This window comes from Haemaphysalis longicornis, unplaced genomic scaffold, assembly GCF_048455015.1.
Source record: "Haemaphysalis longicornis isolate Haplotype H1 unplaced genomic scaffold, Haemaphysalis longicornis Haplotype H1 scaffold_12, whole genome shotgun sequence".
Lineage (NCBI taxonomy): Eukaryota > Metazoa > Arthropoda > Arachnida > Ixodida > Ixodidae > Haemaphysalis > Haemaphysalis longicornis.
The window spans coordinates 114,646,075-114,665,180 of NW_027526225.1; the positions used below are offsets into that span (position 1 = coordinate 114,646,075).

At 47.4% G+C, this 19,106-nt stretch overlaps 1 protein-coding gene across 1 annotated transcript in view; it reads left to right on the plus strand.

Annotated features, from left to right (window-relative positions):
- Window positions 1-19,106, plus strand: part of LOC144163317 (uncharacterized) — a gene marked incomplete in the record, with an annotated part of 101,978 nt that overhangs the window by 31,709 nt on the left and 51,163 nt on the right. The window contains 6 exon segments of the mRNA XM_077694246.1: window positions 2,984-3,030; window positions 3,490-3,565; window positions 9,345-9,400; window positions 9,966-10,035; window positions 10,408-10,473; window positions 12,309-12,404. Of these exon segments, the coding sequence (XP_077550372.1) occupies window positions 2,984-3,030; window positions 3,490-3,565; window positions 9,345-9,400; window positions 9,966-10,035; window positions 10,408-10,473; window positions 12,309-12,404 (411 nt within the window).

Consider the following 19,106-nt stretch of genomic DNA (forward strand, 5'->3'; position numbering starts at 1 on the left):
GGTCCTTGAAAACCTTGAAAACCCTTGAATTTAAAAGTGTCAATTTCAAGGCCTGGAAAGTCCTGGGATTTTTAAAGGGTCCTTGAAAACCCTTGATTTTTCCGGAGAGAATCAATGGCCCTGTCTTTTCACAAGAATATAAAGTGTTTGTCGTAGATTTTAGGTGTTAACAAATGTAAAAAAAAACATTGTAACAATCAAGTTTCAGTGTATTGCGTGAAATTACAAGTTTGGTAGATTTTCATTATTACGAAGCAACATTAGGAGCAGGTACTTGTCAATCCAATCTATATCACGATACAATCCAGTGAAAGCCAGCTTCTGTTCTCTATCTTGCATCTTCCATCTAGTCTATGGACGGTTGCTCATTGCATGTTCGCTGTTCCTCGTACGCTCCATCGACGTTTGCTTTTACGTGAAAATGGTGGACGTGTACATAGTTCATCCTCCCTTGAAGCAACACTTGCTCTATTTAATTTCAGCTGATACTTTTGCTGACAAAGCAGGAGATGCACGCAGCATTTACTCAGTTTTGAAATCAATCAGTCTCAGCAAAACACCAACAAAAAATGAAAACATCTAAATACCAGCCATGAAATAAAAAAAATGTAGCTGGGGGAGCATTTACGAACCCGTTAGCACCTGTCTAAATGTGCACTAATGTGCTTAGATATTGTGCAATAAAAAACTTTTGCTTTGTGTTGGAAAAGTTATAAATAATCCCAGATAAAACATTAGATGGGGACCTTGAAAATGTGTTTTGTGGTCCTTGAAAGTCCTTGAAAACCCTTGAATTTTTGCTTTTGAAGCCTGTACGAACCCTGTGTTAAGAAATGCAAAGAAACGTAACAATCAAGTTTCAGTACATGCATTGTGTGAAATTACAACAACATTAACTAATTTTTAAAATCAGACAGCCTCGGCAAAACTCAAGAAAAAACAAAAACCTCTAAATACCAACCATGAAATTCTGGGGGAGCATTCACGAACCCGTTAGCGCCTAAAAAAACTTTGCATTGTGTTGATAAAGTTATAATCCCAGATAAAACATTGGATGGGGACCTTGAAAACGTGTTTTCTGGTACTTGAAAGAAAACCCTTGAATTTTTGCTTTTGAAGATTGTACGAATAACCCTGGTGTGTGTGTGTGTGTGTGTGTGTGTGTGTGTGTGTGTGTGTGTGTGTGTGTGTGTGTGTGTGTGTGTGTGTGTGGGGGGGGGGGGACCTTGAAAACGTGTTTTCTGGTACAGTGTAGACCATTTATAACGTAACCGCTTATAGTGCGGGACCGGATATAACGCGGGTTTTTGCGACCACCGGTTTGCCTCCCATAGAACTCAATGCATAAGCATACCGCTTAAGATGCGGTTGGCCGAAGCACAATACCGTTTATAGTGCGGTTTTTCGGCGGGTCTGCTGATCGACCGGCGCAGCTGAGGCATCGTTTTAGGGTAGCAAAAAAAAAGAAAGGATGAAATCGGCCATCTGACGCAGCGTGCACCCCTTGCCCTCCTCTAACGTGGACACCCCCCCCCCCCCAAAAAAAAAAAAAACAAAAAAAAAGGCACCCTATAGTTCGCGCGTACCTGACTGATAACCACAACTGACCTTGCTTGATGCACCTCGGAAGATAGCGGCAGACAAGATCCGCGCGCGGCAAGTTGATTTTATTAATCGTGAACCGCATGGCCCGTTTTCGCGCACGAATCATGCACATCAGCGTCGGGCGTTTTTTTTTTTTTTTTTTTTCGTGCTCGTATCGACGATTCCGCGCTCGCGGTGGCTTCTTCGCGTGGCAGTGGGAGGAGCCTGACGACTTGCACCAATGGGGAGACGCGTACCTAATGGCGGGAGATTCGAAGCGCTCCGAGCCGGCTAGCCGCGCCAGACATGTTTAGGTTTACCACCGCGGTATTTTTTGATGAGCGCTTTCACAAGCAGCGTGGATGGCAGTTTATATTCCACTTTTCGCCCACATTATTAGCTCTTTTCTTGCATGAGCATCTTCGCTTGCGCCCCGTGCGGCATTTCAGCGAGCGGTTAGAACTGGAACTGCCTGCACCGCTTCACGGCCAGTGCCGACGCCATGTTGCCGCCTCTTACCGCGCCGCCCACACCACGCCAGTTGTATCCGCGCTGGCGAGCACTGCACGTTTTCGCGATACCAAATCTACCACTCGGTTCACGCTTTAGAACGTTGTTGCAGATAAGCCACCGCTCTTTCCCTTTCCGAACATTCGAGCCGCGCGAAGCCGAAGATTTCCACCACCAGTACGTTGCGCTGATAAGCAGCCGCCTTCGGCATCGTGAACACAAGGCGGGGTAAAAAAAAATCCCGCTGGCGTTCTTATCACGTCTTGCGGCATTTGTTCATAGACGCTAAAAACGCAGCCATGGTCTTTCAAAACAAACACAACGGAAGTTAAAGCCGCACTCGCCGTTTTGAGACTGCGCTTTTGCCCTGCAGCAGCGGCTGATGTTAAAAATAATACGAAATATAGACCGTGCCTTCGTTTTTAAGCGCTGTGCGTTTGAGTGATGATAAATATAGGTTGACTTGAGCGATAGGTGGCGATGTGGTTGAATTCTCGCGTGTTTTGGTTATAGTGCGGTACCGCTTATAGTGCGGATTTTTGCGGCTCCCGCGACATACGTTATAAGCGGTCTACACTGTACTTGAAAGAAAACCCTTGAATTTTTGCTTTTGAAGATTGTACGAATAACCCTGGTGTGTGTGTGTGTGTGTGTGTGTGTGTGTGTGTGTGTGTGTGTGTGTGTGTGTGTGTGTGTGTGTGTGTGTGTGTGTGTGTGTGTGTGTGTGTGTGTGTGTGTGTGTGTGTGTGTGTGTGTGTGTGTGTGTGTGTGTGTGTGTGTGTGTGTGAGAAAGAGAGAGAGAGAGAGACAAGAGCCGACGAGTAATGCAGCGCCTGTCTTAAACTGGGTCCCCCGTCCCCTCTCCCTCTTTTTTGTTTATGAACTGCAGGGGAGTACATTGTGACCGAACCGGAGGATGAATTCATGACGTACGAGGTACGACCCGTGTGGAGCGGGAAATTGTAACTGCTTGCGTGGCTGCCTGTTTGTTGCAGCCTCCCTCAGAAGTTTAATTGTTTAGCGCTGCTTGTCTCTGCAAGTGGACACGACCAGGTTGCTTTGGAGATGGCTCTTCTGCGCCTGTGTCAAATGTTTGCTGGGTGAATGTTTTCTGCTGTGCAATATCTGTGCCTATAGCTTGAAGCGCAGCCCCGTGCACTTGGGCAAAAGCTTAACCTAATGCCATAACAATAGCCTATGTGACAACTCTTTGGTCAGTTTGTGGGTTCACATACCCGTTAATGCGAAAGTATCTGCATTGGCTATTTATTTAAAAGCTGTGTCTGTTTGTACGTCTCGTTAATTAAGCGCACTGATTTTTGACAGTAAGTCAAAGCAGCGATGGCGTAATAGAGATTGTTATGCTTTTTTTTTTTTTTTTTTTTTCTTGAGCAGGAGCTGCAGACTGGAATCCATCGGCATCAGCCTGGTGATTCACCAGTTTTTCTCGGAAACTCCTCGCCGATCGAAGGTGTGTGTTTATTTTTAATAGAAGGAATTACTTGGAGAGTCAGTCATGTTATCGGGTTAGTAGGGCGATACCGTGTGTATAATACGAGGTTTTTTTCCAAGTTTTACTATGTAAAATTTGTGCCTCGTATTATATGTGGATCCCAAAGTTTTCAGCTGAAAATTTGCACTGTTTCAGCGGAGGGTGTGCCATCTTGCGGTGCCATTAGCTGGCTGCTGCTTCTCTCAGCCGGCGCCATTTTGATTGATTTGACCACGGGAAGGATCGGCAGGATCGGCACGTTCACCGCAAGTCTATCACTATGTCGGGTGCACGAAGGCAGTATTCGGCTGCAATTAAAAGAAAAGTTATTTTATGTGCCGAGACCATCAGAAATTGCGTCACAGGACGGCAGTTCGGCGTCACCGAAGGCAGCATTCGCGGGTGGAGAAAGCAACTGGTGCTTGACTGGATAAAGTCTGTGTGGTGTCGGTGGCCTGGAGCACTGTTGGGGGTTCCCGTCAGTGCCCGTGTTGGACGCCTTTCGCTGCCACCTGGCTGATTCTGTGAAGAAGTTGTTGCGCAGACCCCGCACCGAACTCATTGTCATTCCAGGAGGAATGACATCCCAACTGCAACCGCTAGACGCTTGCATTAACAAGCCTTTCAAAGACTGCATCAGGTCCTGCTACCAAGAGTGGATAATGTCATGAGACCCGTAAGTGATAGCTACCGGATGGCTGACACGGGTTTCTCTAGTGGTGCTTTGTGGCTGGATCGCGGATGCGTGGGCCAGCATCCCAGAGGAGCTCGTCAGTCGCTCTTTTAAGAAATGCGGCGTCTCGAACGCCCTTGATGGCACTAAGGACCACTTTCTGTGGGAAGACATTTCCAACAAGGCGACTTCAGGAGACAGCAGCAGCGAACCTGACGATGACTGAACGGTACCTGCAGTGCAAATAAATGTTTTCTGTGCTCTTTACCTCGCATTATATGCGGATGAAAACTTTTTTGCTGGTTTTGCTGTCCCCGAATTACACCTCGTATTGAATGAATGAATGAAAAGTCTTTATTGTGGAATGGCTCTTTGGCCTAATAGGGGGGGAAGAAGGGTGTCGGAGAAGAGACAGAAACAAAGAAAGAAGAGAAAGAAGTGCGTACACACATGCGTGTACATGGTATACATTTGCAATCACATGCGGCGATCGATGCCTGCCTCGTGAGCGAACGCCCAGAGGGAGAGCAGGGTGTTGCGGCTGTTGTTGTTGGGGGTGGTCCATTGATGCAGAGTGCTGATGTGTGGTGGCAGCTACTGGGCACAGAGGTCCCGGTAGCCAGGGCACTCCCACAGCATGTGGGTCACTGTTGGGCACACTTCCATGGTGCATGTGGAGCAGTTCACTATGGGGCCCTGTTCGTGGTCGCCGTCGTCGCTGTCGTCGTCGGCAGCCCCGGGCCTGCATCGGTGGTGGGCCCGCCATTGGGCGAGCACGTCTGCTGTTAGTGCGGCCCCCGCACGTGTCTTGTGGATGAGGACCTGAGCCCCCCGTGGCAGTCCTCGGGGCAGTAAGTGGTGGTTGGTGGGGATGTGCTGCCAAAGGGCGTGCCTTCGCTCCCTCTTGGCTGCCAACGCGAGTTTTTACGGTAGTTGGTTTGTTAAAGGCCAACTGCAACAAAATTTTAGGCCCTTTAAATACACTTCCTGTAGTATTACTTTAAAAGGTGCTATTTGCAAAATTTAGGCGCCCAAATACGCGTCGTTGCACCGTAAACGAAGATCAAAAATGCTATTTTCCAAATTTAAACCGGAGAAAAAAGGCACCCATTATGACCGGCCGGAAGCGACGTTCCACTCTGGAATGAAGTGGACACAGCCGGCGGTTTCTTCCACGACAGCCTGCGAGAAGACTGCATGCACGTTTAGTGTGTTTCGGGTCGTCCGGTTCTTCAAAAACTCATAACATGCCCGAAAAGGTTTTGGGAAACCTTTATTTCTTCAATGTGAGCGGCTGAAACGCACCTGTAGTCCGCAGGTATGGGGGGGGGGGGGGGGGGGGGGATGTCTGCGTCATTTGTGCCATGCGGCGCCAATCCGCTTTATTGTGCACCATCCTGCTCCAAATGGCAGTACAGTTGAACCCCTTTATAAGAGACACGTACCGGGGAGCAGTTTCTGTCTCTTATAAGAGATGTCTCTTATAAGCAGGGTACTATGTTTTCACTAACTGATCAACCCATAGTTCTATGTGGGCACCGTATGACTAAAATAAGCTCGAAAGAACGCTACAGCATGTTTCAAAAGATTCATTCTAATTAATGTTTGGCCCCAGAATTTATGAAACATTGTTTGCTTCATGACTGTATTTACACTGTTTTTTTACAACTGATTCTACGACTTTCCTTGTTTGTGGAAGATGAATCGTAGATGTTGAGTTCACAAGCCTGATGAATAGCCAGAGCGCACAGCTTCCGCTGTGTGCTCAGGCTATTCATTACGCTTGCAGGACTCAACATCTGCAGCGCTTCTTGATTGGGAGCTACGCGAGTCGGAGAGCCCGCATGTGCGATCACGCTCCATTCAATGGATGGGAGTAAGCTTCAACCACTTCTGTCAGTTGCATTTCCATTGGCAGGGCTTCTCATCGTCATTTCATAGCTGACTGAACCACTGTGTGTTTGCTGAAGTTATAATAAATAGCGACTGCAAGTGTCTATCGTCCACCAGTGTTTCCACAATGGAAGCAACTGCAATTAGTCACTGGTGGCACTGCATCTGAAGTTAAAATGTCTGTTACAAGCGAGATTATCGATTAAACTTCAAGGATGACTTGTCCCTTATAACCAATCTTCTACATCCGATGTCTGTTATAAAAGAGGTTGATTTAATGAGAAAGATAGGGCAGCCAACCATGTGGGTGAATAGTGTCTCTTATACCCATTTGTCTCTTACATCAGTGTCTCTTATAACGAGGTTCAACTGTATCGCGTCGAAACTGCTCAAAAGTGGCGCGCCGCAAGATGTGAGGCAGTGTGAGGTGAGGTTCAATGCCAGTCGCATTGAGCTGGGTCGAAGGGACTCGTCCGTTCAACTGTAATTCGCGACGTGGTGCACTTAGGCGAACTCCCTAAAGGAATTAGGCTCGGAGCTAGGAGTCACTCGTCACAAATTTCGGGTCTTCAGTGCGGTTTCACGGGAGTCGGTCGTGTAACTCGATTCACATGCATCTCCACCCTAGAACTTGGGAGTGACCTTGGGGTGGGGGTGACGCAGCGTGCTACGCCAGGATGCATCCATCGGCATCCATGTGAAAGTGTTATTTTTTGTTTAGATATATTACTTGGTCAATAGTGCTAGGATATTTTTTACTTTGTTTTGTGAACGTGAACTATTCTTTTTTATTTCTCTGTAGTCACGTTAGGTGTAGAATGAAGGTAGACTTTCAACCTTAGGTGAAATGCAAACTATTTCGCCTACCTTTGGTCTTGGCTGTTTCTGGTGGCTGTAACAGTGCTATTATTCACTTGTCTGAAGTCTAGTTAGGTGTATATAGCTATGTAAAGCATTTCTCATCTCTAGTTTTTCCTTAGTGATTGCTCGGTCAGCTGTGATGCTTTTACTCTGGGAACGTATATTGTTGTAACTCGTCAAAAAAAGTGGTCTGTTCAGTGTTGGTTGAATGTTGGCAGGGTGTCTAGCGACCGGGAAAAGTCTGGAAATTTTGCGCCACCGGGAAAAGTCTGGAAATTGTCAGGGAATTTTTCAATCAAGTAGTTGCAGTCAGGGAAAACCATTTCGGGGCCTGCCCACAGTTTCAGAATAGGGGAAACCAGTGTTGCGGGTCCCCAAGAAGTTACCGAACACAGCACGTTCACGCGCGACGAAAGCGTGAACCGCATGAAACGTTTTCTGGTTTTTCTGCAAGTGAAAATGCGCCGCGCATGCCTGCGACGCGCTGACGCCGCCGCGAAAACCACCCGCACGGTGCGTGCCGAGCGGCAGGCGCCGGCAACATGGCGGCTGCACTGGCTGCGGATGTAGTGCGGTAGCTCCAACGACCGCTTCTAACTGCTCTTTAAAATGCTACTCAATGCACAAACGCACTTACTTGTGCAGGAAAGGAGCCACCGCAGGCATGAAATCGTTGACGTGGCCGTAAAAATACCGCGCATGAATGGCGTGCAGAAACTCGCCGTACGGTTCACGGAGCTTGCAGCTGGCTTAGGTTGCTGGTTGCACTTGCGCAGAGGGGCGATGTAGGTGGTGTCCAAATCGCACACACAACGCGCTTTTTTTTTTTTTCAGCGAATTTTAAGAGTCAGCGCTTTTTTGGAGCTAATCTTGAAAGAACTTATGACATCAGAAGCCAAAATTACCTAATCAAAAAGGAATATGACATGGTTTAGCGTGAACCGTGTGGGGCATTTTCTGCTCGCGAAAATGCGCCGCGCACATCACAGACGCTCTGACGCTGCCGCGGAACCGCCTGCACACTGTGCGTGGTGCTGCCGGCAGTGGAAACATGGCAGCGGCTTCGACCACGAAGTGGTGACGGGTGCTCGAGCGACCGCTTCTAAGCGCTCTCTAAAATGTCACACAAGGCACGCACGAAGTTGCTTGTGAGGTAAAGGAGCTTATAATGTGGGCGAAAACGGTACTATAAAACATCATCCGCGCCGCTAGTGAAAGCGCCCATGCAATACCTACCGGGATGGTAAGCCTAAACATCTGTGGCGGGGCCATCCGGCTGTCTCGAAAGCTTCGAAAGTGCCGCCATGAGGCGTGCGGCTCTCCATTGGGGCAAGTCGGCAGGCTCCTCCCAATGCCTCATGCGACGCACGTCATTTTCTGAGCGAGGCAGAAGCTGCTGCTCCCGCGAATCGTCGACGGGGGCGTCAAAAAATCGCACGCACAGCGTCGACGCGCCCGAATCGCGTGCAGAAATGCACCATGCGGTTCACGTTGCATGTAGAGCCAGGGCAAATAAAAAAAAACAAAAGGTGCTCGCTGAAGTGCAACTTAAAGCTTCTATCTCGCAAGAAGAAATAAACTCTCTGAAGCCGTAACAGAAGGCAAGCAAACCTCAAACTGAACATACAAACTAAAGTTCATTAAAGTGCATTTTGAGAATTTGGGCACTTGCAACAAATGTGTTTTGTATATGCTTTTTATATGCTTCACGGACCATTTCCACAGAATGGTGCCTGTTGTATAGGTCAGGGAATTTCGTTTAAAATGGTCATGGAAAACATGGAAAAGTCAGAGAAATTGAATTAGGCAATTTGCTAGACACCCTGGTTGAGTAAAAACCATTTGAATTTTCTCTTTTTTGTGTTTACCAGAAATGAAACATGGCAAACGAATGATGTTTAACTCTAGAAATCTGCTCCCCAACAGGCTTGCACTGCTTCGAAATTCGTCTTTTGAGGCTCCAAAGCTGCTCCAAAAGGCTCAAACCCACTTCCACCCCTGAACAGCCTACACACTCAGTACTAGAATACTCTATACTCTATTGTGCTCTAGAAGGACCAGGGAACCTCATTGATGGCTTTGCTAGATTTGCAATTCTGATTCAAGTTGCGTCTGCTAACTGTACTTGCAACTGAAATGGTATGTTGAGGTGTATTGGGGATGTGAAGTGAATGGCAGAAGGCCTGAATGTGTGCGCACCTCTAATGACATGTTTGCTTTATGGCATCCCTGTGTCGGCATTATTTTCTGCCACATTCCCCCATTGCACTGTCCAACTTCTGCAGCAGTGACTCTCTAAGCCTTTCCCTTTTGCCGTCCCGCATTCTTTAGGATCGCCGGAGTCGTACCTGGTAGCAGAGCCTGTTGGTGAGGAAGAGGCTGATGAGGTAAGGCCAGTTTGTTGCTATGGGAACCCCTGTTCTGTGTGCTTGTCTTTGTGTCTATTGCCTCACTAATGGTTTATTAACCCTTTAGTGCCGGAATTATGAAATAGGCCGCAAAAAAAAATTCTTTTTTCGTGTTTCGGCTTTAAACAGACACCGTGATTACATTCCACAGTTGTAACAATAAAAACTTACTGTTTAGGGTCGTGACTTGAACTGTAAAATGTGCGTGTAGATGCTGATCCAAGCAGCATTCTTGTTCAACTGATAAAGGGAGCAGCAAGTGCCCGGTGTTTCCCAGTAGCAACCCCTTATTGTGTTTGTCCTAATATTCCTAATTTTTTCCCAGCTCCATATTTGTGATAAGTCTTTCTAGATCAAAAAATGTTTTCGCACTCCTAAGCAAAAAATTATAGTTTTAGGCATCAAAAAGTTGAGGATCCCCAGGTGGCCAAAATTAATCCGACTCCCTCTACGCCACCTGACAGCCTAGGTGTAGCACTCGCGTGTGAAACCCCACAAATGTGATGTGAATCTGAAATTGGTTGATGATCATATTTGCCTGCAGGTTCCTCAAGAAGCAGAAGTGGATAGGAGTTGCAGTGATGATCGCACAGAACCTGCCACAGTCCTTACAGGTGGGTGACAGCCAAGGGTGTGGGTGGCCGTACTTGCCTCCTGATGGCCTTGCTTTATTTTTATTTTTTGGTCTCATTCATTATGCGTATGCTCTTCTGAGGGCACTCACTTTATGACTCTTGCCTTGTCTCGGCCTTGTCTCGGTTTTGTGCCTCGAAACTGGGACATACCAATCAGCCACGCTGACTTTCACTAAATGGGAAGTGGGCAACGAAAGTTGTCGAAGGATTTTGCTTGCGTTGAAACCAGATGCCCGTTTTGGGTAGGGGGACGGAGGCGACAAGTCAAGCAAATGACAAACCTTACCAGGACTCCTTATGAGAAGCTGGAGAACCTGGGTTGATAATTGTTCACTTTTGGGGTTTTTGCAGGTGTCGGCGGAAGTGACCATGGGCCGGGCATCGTAGTATTGCCACGTGAAGATTCCAACTTGACAGGCAAGTCAGGTCTTTCAACTTTTGCAGGGGGCTGATGTCTGTCCTGGTCTTCACTCTGAGTTGGATGTGCATACAAACAAACTTTTTACAAAGGATTTAACTTCTGCCTTAATATTCCATGTGTACTCGCAGGCAAATTAGGCATGAAACGAAAGGTTGCAGAGATGGGGGTGAATTGCACAATGGCTGGGAGCAGTAATGCACTCCTGTATTCCAGCAGGGGAGGGGGCTGGGGTGTCAATGTTGCATGGTAACTACTGCACCCATGTCGTACAGTGTGTTTTATGGTATCATGGGGCCGGGGGTGTTACGAGCTCCTGTAACCGGAGCTAGGCAGGGGGGACCGACAGCCGAGGGAAGTGGTGGGCCCTTGTAACACAATTGCTAAGGTGCAGAGTTACGGGCAGTTTCGCAGAACTGATTCCTAACCGACTACTACACCCACGCTGTACAGACGCACTAGTATTTTCTATGAGGCCGGGGAGTGGCCTGAACCGCTGTAAAATTGGAAGTGGGGAAGGGGCCCCCTGTGTGTTCTGGTGGGCGGCTAAGGAAAGTGGTGAGCCCTTGCAAACCAATCACCCGCGGGCCAGGGTGTAGAGTCATGGGGAGTCCTGCCGAACTGCTCCCCGAGGTTCGCGCTGGGAAACAGCGTATAGTCCAGAAGGGGGTGAAGTTAGGCGAATAATAGGGTTACCCAAAGGCTGCGAGAAATGTTGGCCAGCAGTGGTAGGGGTGGTAATCATGAGGAACATAAATCTTTTAAGGGCTTTGGCAAGTTTAGCGCTGAGTCCCATCCCCTGCCGTGAGAGACGGGGGTGTTGAACTACGGCTCTAGCGGAGATGCGCCACAGGAGGAGCGGGCGGGTCTGCTTCTCTGAGAGCACGTAAAGTAACGCCTTTGGCACGATAGCTGCTCGGTTGCTACACACACGGATCGCCTGCAGCTCATGGGTGCGGATCAAGTGCTAGTGGATGTGGCGCACCGAGACCAGGTCCTGGTGCGTGATCACCAGTTGCTCGCTTCCCGTGGATCTGATGCATGAGCAGAGGTGGGCCAGCATGTGCAGCTTACATTGCTTTCCCGGCAGCTCCCCCTACGGGGATGTGCTCCCGTGTTAACACCACACCAGTCTCAATGACAGCCGGGACTCTGGAAGTGGATGGTGTGCCTGATGTTACTCTTTGTTGCGGTGCCCGTAAATCTTGCACCCAACTGCTGCCCGACTGGCTTGCCAGGGGAACTGGAAACATAGGTCAGGAGCAGAGGGAGTAGCCAGGCATTACCATTGTGGTGCGGTAAAGCCGCTGAGTAGCTATGACGTACCAGCTGGGTAGTAAAAGCGATGTCACTTGTGCCACTGGGCATAAAATGGAAGCTTAAGATTAATTCAATAATAATAATAATAATACTTTATTTGTACTCATGGTGGGTGGAACCAGGCGTACAGGGCCGCAAGAGGCAGAATTGCCCATACCAGTCAGGCTTGCGTACCCAACCTGGGACCCAAATTACAGTTCAAAGTGGATTAGCTAAGAACAAGATTAGCTGATTAGCTAAGAACAAGATTAGCAAATGGCATACCTGCAAGGACCTCAAACTTGCGTCCCATTGGTGCCTTTCTTTTGTAGGTGGCAATGCACCTTCAGAGTCGAGTGTTGTAGTTCTCTCTGATTCCGCTGCAACAGAGTCCATCTGTGAATCAACGTCTGAGCTTGATTCGGGTATGTTGGCTGTTTTCCTTTTTGTTTTACTGCCTGCAGGCATTTGTTTTACTGCCTGCAGGCACTCAACTTTTTTTTTTTCTTTCTTTTTTTTTCCGTTTCATTTGCAGGAACAGAGGCACCTGTCACGCCTGGAATCAATGCTGCAGGTGGCTCCGCACCAGAAGTGATTGAGATTTCTGATGATGAAGCTGATGGAAATGATGGTGAGTTGGCCTTCTTTGCTTACAGTGAATGTTGAGGGGTGGGGAAGAAAGTATGGCAGAAGAGAAAGCCGCTGGTTGCATTAAACAACTAGCGTCAGAAAAGCATAGAGTATCAGTGCTGTTCCGCGGTGTGCCAACTGAATTTGGGCCCTTTTCGGAGAAATCTGTGCCACAACTGTGCTTACCTTTTGTTGAGAAAGTCAAGCAAAAAAAAAAATTAATGCTGACAAGGATGTGTGTGCCTGTAAGGCCTTAGAAAACGAAACACGATTCACATTTAACCCTTTGTAGTAGTTTGGACTTTCACCCACTTTCCGGCTGTTCCGGTCTGCAACTTTTTTGCCAGTTTGTGGCGCCGCGAATAAAAACAAACTGTGCAAGAAAAACTCGCAGGATATTTATTTTTTCTCTTGCATCCTGCTTGCAACTCCTTTGGCGATATTTGAGCAGTGTGTGAAACCGCTTGAAGCATTCTCCTGGGTGCAGGCCAGGAGTGTTACTGTAGGTTTCGCAGAACAACATACCGTATTTTCGCGTGTATAACCCGCACCAAAAATGCGAAAATTTCGGTGGCAAAGTAGGGCTGCGGATAAAACGCGGGGTTTTTTTTTTTTAGTGCAACTTCACAGCAATACGTGTTGTGCCGTTAAGATGACATTGTGTACAACAGTGGGGACTGCAGCTTAAGTGATAGCTCTAGCGAGAGCAGTGACACTGAGTGAATTCTGATTTTCGCCTCGCAGTCAGCGTATTCTACTTGCTAAGTATACGCTTTTTCTGTCTACATAGATAGTATGTGATGTGTTGCTTGAGCAGTAGCTTTGGTGCAGCCTTTCCTGTATCAAATGTGTGTGCAATATGCGAAAAAAATTTTTCTTTTCCGGCGGGCTGAAAGTGGGGGTGCAGATTATATGCAGGGGCGGGTTATACGTGCGAAAATACAGTAGTTCCCTCCTGCCTCTTTTGTTTTTCTATCGCTACAAACAGCACAGTCCTTGCTGCGTCGGCCTGGGAGCTTGCATATGTGCAGACAGGTCCCGGTTCTTGACTCGAGCCCTCAGATCACCCACCAGCTGTTAGATGTGGTTGCGGCAGTACTGCAGGTTTTGCTGCTCTTTCGCGCCATGATTCCGCAGCTTTGTGCGCCTCCAAATAAAGCTATTGACAGTACCCCAGCAAACCATAAAACATCTTGTGGATGTCTATTCAATGTAACTTCCCTGATATCCAATGTGCAGAGGATATTCGTGAACGCCCACGTTATGTCCACGGGATATTCAGGCGATGTCCCTATTGCCTCGGAATAGACATCCACAAATACTTTCGTCTGGGTATCCACAGGATGTCCTTCAAATTCATGGCAACTTTCTGTGGACATTTCACAGATATCCGGACGACATCATATAATGTCCATTTGATGCCATGTTGAGGCATTCTCAGGACCTTATACTAATATTATATAACTTTTTATATATTATTAGTGACATGAAACCATCCCCAATTTTTATTGCAAAGAAAAATGGTATTTATTTCAAAATCATTTCAATATCCACCAGATGAACCTTGCTTGAAGTCCAAGACCTAGAAAACATTAAAAATAAAAACAGCACCAGTTAAACGCTTGTTAAAAAGTTATTATTGAAACAGCGGCTTACACCATTCTGCCTATTGAAAGAGTGACAGGTTAAAAGAAAATTGCAATCAACCGGGCGAGTCAAATACTTTACATACAAATTCACCATCAACAGGCGTGCATATATGAATCGTTTCTTAACTGTGCAGCTAAAATGAGACGAGAAAAAACTCGGCAAAGATTTCGGCTTTTGAATAAAAACAGTGCCAAATAAACAATGTGATTCAACTTGAAGGCGTGAAAACTTAAGCAAAGAATAAATTTTAAATGTAATAAACCCACAAAAGATTTTAAATAAAAGTTATCATGAAGTTAAACGGAACACCAGAGAAAATAGGAGCTGCCAGAATACCTAAGAAACAGCCCGGAAAAGCAAAGGCAAATTTAGTCTACTATACTGCATGCTAAAATATTACGCAAAAGAAGGAACATGTTTGGATTCATGTTCACGTGTTCTGTAAATTTGCTTCTGAGAAGTTGGGCCACCAGTTGAAATCTTGTGTTTGATCCAGAAAGCTTGTTTCTTCAGTAGAAAGAGCGGCAGCAAACTTCGCAGCAGCGGCGGCAGAGTATACATTTGAAGAAAGGGAAAATGAACGAAATGCTAGGTACCCTTCTTGGAATGGCAGAATCTGGAGGAAACGCCAGTTGTCCTGCAAGAAAATGTCGTATATCTTGGTTAGCTTCAGCTTATTGCTGACATTTTGATAGTTTCTTACCTGCTACTTGAGACGTTGATCAAGGGGCTGGGATGAAGTTTTTGTGATCTATTCACTGGCAGTCTCAGAAGGAAAACTGGAAGAAAATACCAAGCAGTAATTTGGAGTCGCGAGTAGCATCACAATCGCAAAGAAGAAATACCTGGAACAGAGATTGAAGTATACGGCCGGGTCCTTGAAGTGAAGCCGGTGATCTGAGAACCGTGTGGTGCAGCCGAAGACGGGAACCGAACACCAACCGTCGATTTCCCGTCTCTTGAGACGCGAAGTCCTTCGAGCAGTTCAGTACGAGACAATTGTGATCACAACAGGCGAGCAAAGAGCGAGTGGGCGACTGAAAAGCGCGGGAACCAGGAACCACGGGAACCTGCAGCTCCCCGTCGGAGAGGGCGAGGATGGTTTCCTCCGGTCCTCCTCCGCAGCCGCCGCTTTTGTCAGACGAAACGCCAAGTACGGAGAAGTTGGGAGGGGGTATGCAGCGCGCCTGGGGGGGGGGGAGGCAAATGCACGGCACATGCTTCGCGCCCTCTCCGAGACCCCGGCATGATGATGATGATAATGATTTCTATTGGTTTCCCCTTTGTATCGGGGTGATGACATGTCATCTTACCAAAAAAGACTAATATACCTATGTTTTACACTTTTGGTTCAATACTAGCGCTGCTTAGGGCAGGCACAAAAAGCTTATTAGGCACAAAATACTTTTTGTTTTTCTGTTACAAGTGGTAACTGTCCTAGGCAATATTCCCCTCTCTGCTTTTCGTCCACCAGCATTCTAATCTTCTTTTCGTCCCCTCGACAGCCTTGAAGTTCACTTCCTCTGTGATACCTTTAAATCCTAGGGCTTCTGACAGCCCAATATTCCCTTCATGTAGATTTGGATGGATACCCTCCATTCTAGCACGATGTGCCGCATAGTTTCTGTTTCTTTTCCGCAGACCACGCATACCCCATCATTTTGTGAATACTTCCCCACAAAACTCTTAGTTCGCGGGCAACCTGCTCTAGCCTCAAAAAGCAAAGCACTGCCCTGGGCATACAAACCCCCCCCCCCCCTCCTCGCCCACTCCATAGCAAGTGGAAAAAACGCGGCCGAGCTTTCTCGCGCAAACCCTGCCGCAGCCCAAAATGAAGAATCTGACGTCACGCGCGCCCCGGCTCCCTCCTTCCCCCCCGAGCACGCCTTTTGAAGCTTTTTTCATGGCGGCTGAGCTCGTGTGGGCCATTCAAAATGCAAAAAGCAAAAGTGCGCCCGGGGCTGACGGCATCACAACCAGGCTATCAGAAATGTAGCCGAGAGGCAGCGCTCGCGCCATCTTGACTTTGCAACTTCCACTGGTCTTCCGGCAACCTCCCTGCTCAATTTGGCCTCCAACTTGTCTCTCCCATCCTAAAAAAGAACAAATCTCCCACACTTTTCTCCTCTTTTCGTCCTATTTCACTCACGAGCACTGCCTCCAAAATTCTCGAATCCATGGCGCTCGCACGCCTCGAATGACCGGTATGCGCGAATCTGCAACTTGAACCCTGAGCAGCAGACGGGTTTTTGCCACCAGCGCAGTGCCATGGATTCAATTGCTGACCTTGTCTGTGGACTAGAAAACGCGAAGGCTACCAAAAACCGTGGCCTTTGTCGTCCTTTTGGACATTGGCAAAGCCTTCGACTGCTTACCCCACAAGGCTATTCACGATGCAGTAAAACGCTGCAAAATTACGCGGCCGTAACCCTCATCTCCCCCGACGTTATAAGACTGGACGAGGCCATCCACTCCATCGCGCAAGAACTAAACAAACAACACCCAGACGCGCGGGTTGCATCATGCAATGCACCGGCTCGCATCCAAAGCATCAAATTTGGGTGACAAGAGTCCTGCCTACTCAGCGGGCTTCATACTGGTTCCGTACTGCAGGCTGTGTACCAGTGCTCGGAGAAAATGAGAAATGAGAAAATCAATAGCCCCGCTTGTTCTTCATCCACATAAATCAAGCAGCCTAAAATATAGAATTCAATTCCCGAATCAAAGAGAAAGGCAACCAGATTTCGCTCAAATTCCAAATCAAATAACTACCCGCTCTTCATTTAAAATATTAGTTAGAAACAGACCAGAAAATATTTCGAAGCTTAAAGGGACACTGAAGTGATATGTAAACATTGCGGGATTACTTGCGCAAATTGTAGTCCGGAGTCCCCAGGCCATGTTACGGCCACTCTGGGCGCGTTTACGCGATTTTATTTAGTAGAAAAATTAATTCGAAAATGCTGTCCTCCTCTCTTTACGCTCGCCCATTTTCTGCGGCGTTTTCGTGTGACGTCAGGAGGGGATAAGCTGGCAATTGGCCGCGCTACTGCACGGCTCCCCGGCCTTCAGACAGAGTCAGTCGGCCCAGCGTTTCGTCCGCCCGCCGCCGACGGGTCGTCGCAATTCGTTCGCTCAGTTGAAGCGAAGCCAGGACACGTTTGTGAATGGAAGAATCTGCCTTTCTTTACTTGGTTAGTTTGCACACTGTATCTATAGCTCCAAGTCAAGGTTGCTTCACACAAGCGCTGCACAAGCGCACATGCGACGCTTCGCTGACTGGTACGCCAGTAGGAAAATATAAGGCCTCTTGAAGGCGGGAGAAGAGTCAGCGAAGTCAATATACAGGGGTGAGACAGCTGCGCATATTGCGCACTTTTGATACAAATTTGTTTTCCTGCGCCAGGCTGCTCCAGAAGCTTGAAAATTGCAAAAATTGCGCCAAACTGCTCCAAAACAGTCTGAGAGCCAAGGATTTTAGCGCTCCCACCAGTTTCAGTGGGGAAAAATGCTTACTGACGGCATAATTTTCCAGCACCCCCAAAGTGATCCTGTTTTGAAAGGTTTAAATGGTTGATCATTCAATAAAAAAAACCGCATAAAATTGTCCCTAAGATAGTTTTTTCGAATGTCACCATGTCGGGTTGCACATGTTATCTTCTGTGAGTTTTTTAAGTTTTCCCAGGGAAAACAATTGCAAAGTCCTGTAGAAAAAATATGTAAGTGTACTCAGGCGACGAACTACTGGTGAACATTGATGAAAAGACAGCAATTTTTGGAGCGCCGTATCTCCGGAACGACAATACTGGGCGCCGCCATCTTTGTTTGGTGAATATTGGAAAACATGGCCATCGGGGTGCTCGTGGTGCAGGCAGAGTGCTCTTCGCCGATTTCTACTGTGGTTTTGGTTATGGGGGTGGCTGGGTTTACATTTAATCGTTTGATCTGTTGAGGGAAGTTGCGTGACTCGGAAGAACGGGAGTTCATCGAAAACAACGTGGGGCCCGTGAATTCGCCGTGTTTCAGTCTCGAGTGCGAGGCGCGGTGCGTGCTTGAAGTGAAATTTCGGACTCATTGCGGTGTTATAATAAAATGCCGAGTTCTTGCTGCCTTTGACAGCGAGCGAGCGGCGGGAATGGGACGATCGACGCTGCAGAAGTGACGGCGCAGGGTACATCGTCGCAAAATGTTCAAGCAGTGGCCGACAGCGGGGCGGGCTAGTAATTGCACGCTAGTAATACTGGTTTATCTATATGAAGTGAAATTTAATGCCAAGAAGGAGGTGGCTAAACATACCAACGTTATTCAAATTGCGATCGTAGTGAATGCGCACCTTGGGGAGTGAAATGGGACGGCTGGTGGGGGGCGAAGATTGTCACCTCGCTTTGCGCAACTTTTGCTATGCCTCTACAATTGTGTGTAAAGCCGAGTCTGGGATTGCAAAAATAATAATTTCAGCATTCACATGATATTGAAAATGCCTTACGATTGCTTTGTTTTTCGATTCGATGTTTTCAACGGCACTCCATGCTATCTATGCATAGAGCTAAGAATTTATAAATGGCTTGTAGAAACGTAGTGCAGTTCGAGCCTTGTGATACTCTAGTAGACAAAACTTCATTGAAAGGCTGTTTCAGTGTTATGTACGTTCAAAACCCATTAAAAAGTGCCCCCCCCCTTCCCCCCGAGTTGCCAAAAATTTGATCTTTAGGCTCATAAGGTGACATAATAAATGTCATCATTCTGCTCCAAATCAAGGTTCTTCTGCTCCAAAATCGAGATTTCGCTGCTCCAAAAACTGCTCCCTAATCTGATTCAGCTGTCTCACCCCTGAATATATGTACTAAGGAAATAAAATCAACCGATATTTTTACCGTACAGCGTATAAAATAGGGTGCGGGAAGCACTTTTTTGCGCTGGGTGAACAAGCACAGCGGTCAGCAGCACGACTACGCATCTGCGAACGCTTTTCCGTCTACGAAATGCAATTGCTAGACGTGAGCTATTGTGGAAACTCAGGGGACGCTTACTGCACGAGCGCAATACAACAAAT